General features: G+C 42.4%; 1 protein-coding gene across 2 annotated transcripts in view; it reads left to right on the forward strand.

The window, feature by feature from the left end:
- The window catches only part of MTHFD2 (methylenetetrahydrofolate dehydrogenase (NADP+ dependent) 2, methenyltetrahydrofolate cyclohydrolase), a 17,195-nt gene that overhangs the window by 3,438 nt on the left and 10,038 nt on the right, over window positions 1–3,719 (forward strand). Inside the window, exon 2 of one of the 2 annotated variants that reach the window (XM_017508702.2) lies at window positions 3,457–3,641. The exons of the other annotated variant lie outside the window; for it this stretch is intronic. Coding sequence (XP_017364191.1) covers window positions 3,457–3,641 — 185 coding nt within the window. The remainder of the gene's footprint in view (window positions 1–3,456; window positions 3,642–3,719) is intronic. 2 annotated transcript variants of the gene reach the window in all.

Genomic DNA, 3,719 nt, shown 5'->3' on the forward strand with positions numbered 1-3,719 from the left:
TTTTTTAACTTTTAGAAGACACAGGGTCTCGCCATGTTGCTCATGCTAGTCTTGAACTTTACCTCCCAAAGTGCTGGGATTACAGACCTGTGCCACCATGCCCAGCCCTGGGAATTTTTTCTAAACACATCTGTGAACCCATTTCATTCTGGGATAAATGTTAGCTAATATAGTTACAATTTTGGATTCCCTATGGGACTTAGCTGAGTCTCCATCTCCCTGTTTATTTTGGGTTACCAGTTAATCTGCCCCTTGGCAACAGAGATGATGCTAAGTTAGTTAATGACTTACTCCCAAGGCTGTGTTTCACATTTTTCAGAGCTGTGGGAAGCAGAGGAGGGCTGACAGTTACACTATGAAAGATATTCATTGTATGTGGCTTTGTTTTTTGTTCTTGTTACATTTTGACTTTCTTTTTTTTAAAAAAAAGAAAATTGGCATAACAGCCAGAACCTGCTTTTGGAAGCAAAGTCTGGGACTTGGAACTCTGGCTTTTCCCAGAACCCCGTGTTCTTAAATTTAGTATATGATTTTATCTGAATGTGCTAATACCATTTTCTCTAAGTTTACTGCTTTCAAAAGAAACTTTTTGTGAGGTGCAGGCTAAGTCATTCTCACTGAGTATATATACATATAGTATATATATCTCCTTATGAGTATGTGTATCTATTATATTTTAAGGATACGTGTGTATGTGTATGTATATATGTATATAAAACCAAGGGAAAAGACTAAGAAATTAGTTTTATTGAACATATATTCCTGGCACATTACATATGTAATTTCATTCAATATAAATGACTGTTATAAGCCCTTTTAAAGTAGTCTCTCACTCTGTAGTATTCCATGATTGGGAATGTATTTTTGGCCTAGAGTGGGCATTCCAGGTACTAATATAAATCAGGAATGTTGCCAGGTGTATTTGTATCAGCAAAACCCTTTTAAGGAAGTCCTCTTCAACTCTTAATTCTGAAATGGAATTGTGAATATTAATGTTTTCAATTTCTTCATATACCATGGGTATAAATTAAATGTTGTTATATGTTGTGCCATGCTAGTATCATTATGTAAAATCTGGGTAAAAGTGTTTGATTTGCTATAAGATTATAGTAACTTTTGTCTTTTTTTTGAGATAGAGTTTCGCTCTGTCACTCAGGCCGGAGTACAGTGGCGCGATCTTGGCTAACTGCAACCTCTGCCTCCTGGGTTCAAGATATTCTCCTACCTCAGCTCCTGAGTAGCTGAGATTACAATTACAGGCTCCTGCCACCATGCCTGGCTAATTTTTGTGTTTTTAGTAGAGACGGCGTTTCACCATGTTGGCCAGGCTGGTCTCAAACTCCTGACCTCAGGTGATCTGCCAGCCTTGGCCTCCCAAAGTGGTGGGAGTACAGGCCTGAGCAACCATGGCTGGCCAGATTATGATAATTTTTTTTTTTTGAGATGGAGTCTCTCTGTCGCCCAGGCTGGAGTGCAATGGCACGGTTTCAGCTCACTGCAACCTCCACTTCTTGGGTTCAAGTGATGCTCCTGCCTCAGCCTCCTGAGTAGTTGGGATTACAGGCGCGTGCCACCATGTCCAGCTAATTTGTGTATTTTTAGTAGAGACAGGGTTTCACCGTGTTGGCCAGGCTGGTCTCAAACTCTTGACCTTGTGATTCACCCGCCTCAGCCTCCCAAAGTGCTGGGATTACAGGCATGGGCCACCTCGCTCGGCTGATAATTTTCTCAATACTTCACAAGATGCAGTACCGATTAAGATAAAGTTTAGATATAAGATTATTGCATTATATCCAAGATGTTGAGATTTGGTTTAAAGTTGGTATTTAATCATAATGCAATAAAAAGCACTTGAAGGCCCAAAGATTTTGCAAGCCTTAAAATCCCATTTAAATTAGCAGTTACCGGCCAGGTGCAGTGGTGGGTGCCTGTATTCCCAGCTACTCCAGAGGCAGAGGCTGGAGAATTGCTTGAACCTGGGAGATGGAGGCTGCAGTGAGCTGAGATCACGCCACTGCACTCCAGCCTGGGTGACAGAGCAAGAGTCCGTATCAAAAAATAAAATAAAATAAATTAGCAGTTATCTTGAGAATTAATTTTATCTTACCCTACAGGATATTCAGTACCTTGATGTTAGGTTTGAGAGTACAAGGGGAAATTGCTTCATTGTTCTTGAGATTAGAGCAGTCCTCATGACACCAAGGACAGAGATCTAAAGGGAAAGACTTGTTTTTATGGGATTTTACTTAAGGAAGATATGCTTATCTATATTATTTTATTTCATTTTTTTTTTTGAGATGGAGTCTCACCCTGTCACTCAGGCTGGAGTGCAGTAGGGCGATATTAGCTCGATGCAACCTCTGCCTCCTGGGTTAAAGCAATTCTTCTGCCTCAGCCTCGAGTAGCTGGGAGTACAGGCGCGTGCCACCATGCCTGGCTGATTTTTGTATTTTTAGTACAGAAGTGGTTTCGCCTTGTTGGCCAGGCTCGAACTCCTGACCTCAAGCAATCCACCTGCTTTGGCCTCCCAAAGTGCTGTGATTACAGGCGTGAGCCACCACACCCAGCCTATATTGTTTATTTATTTAACTACAGAATATAATTTATCTATTTAAAAAGCACCATAAAAATAAAGTCAATTGGCTGGGAAATAATTTCAAATACACACCTGGCTGCTAACAGCTGGGGCAAAACACAAACTACAGATGGCATATAAGCAGATAAAAACTATTTGGACCGGGCATGGTGGCTCATGTCTGTAATCCCAGCACTTTGGGAGGCAGAGGCGGGTAGATCAACTGAGGTCAGGCGTTTCAAGACCAGCCTGGTGAATATGATGAAACCCCTTCTCTGTTGAAAATACAAAAAACTAGCTGGGCTCAGAGTGGGCGTGGTGGTGGGCACCTGTAATCCCAGCTACTCTGGAGTCTGAGGCAGGAGAATCGCTTGAACCTGGGAGGCGGAGGTTGTGGTGAGCTGAGATCCCGCCATTGCACTCCAGCCTGGGCAAGAAGAGCGAAACTTGTCTCAAAAAATAAAAACAAAAAACTACTTAACCTCATGGTGAGGGGTCAAACAATTGCAAATTAAACCTGCAGAAAACTTAGTAATGATCTGGGCGCTGGATGGCGTAGCAGTTAACAGCCAGACTGATGTGAGACTCAGCCTGACCAAGCACTAGCTGTCAGTCACTGAGCTTCGAATTAATGATAATAATGATTTCTATCAACTTTATCCTCCTACATATGTAGCTGGACATATTTATTTATTTACGTAGCAGAGACAGGCTTTCGCCACGTTGCCGAGGCTGGTCTCAAACTCCTGGGCTCAAGCCATCCTCCCACCTCGGTGTCCGAAGTGCTGGGATTACAGGCATGAACCACTTACACCTGGCAGAGTTTTACTTTTTATAAAAATTCAAGTTATTTGCTTTTATGACTCTGTTGCCTTCTGCAGAAATGAAGCCGTGGTCATTTCTGGAAGGAAACTGGCCCAGCAGATCAAGCATGAAGTACGGCAGGAGGTGGAAGAGTGGGTGGCCTCAGGCAATAAACGGCCACACCTGAGTGTGATCCTGGTTGGCGAGAATCCTGCAAGTCACTCCTATGTCCTCAACAAAACCAGGGCAGCTGCAGATGTGGGAATCAACAGGGAGACAGTTGTGAAACCGGCTTCAATTTCAGAGGAAGAATTGTTGAATTTAATCAATAAACTGAATA

Source organism: Cebus imitator, unplaced genomic scaffold (genome assembly GCF_001604975.1).
Source record: "Cebus imitator isolate Cc_AM_T3 unplaced genomic scaffold, Cebus_imitator-1.0 Scaffold399, whole genome shotgun sequence".
In the NCBI taxonomy this organism is placed as follows: domain Eukaryota; kingdom Metazoa; phylum Chordata; class Mammalia; order Primates; family Cebidae; genus Cebus; species Cebus imitator.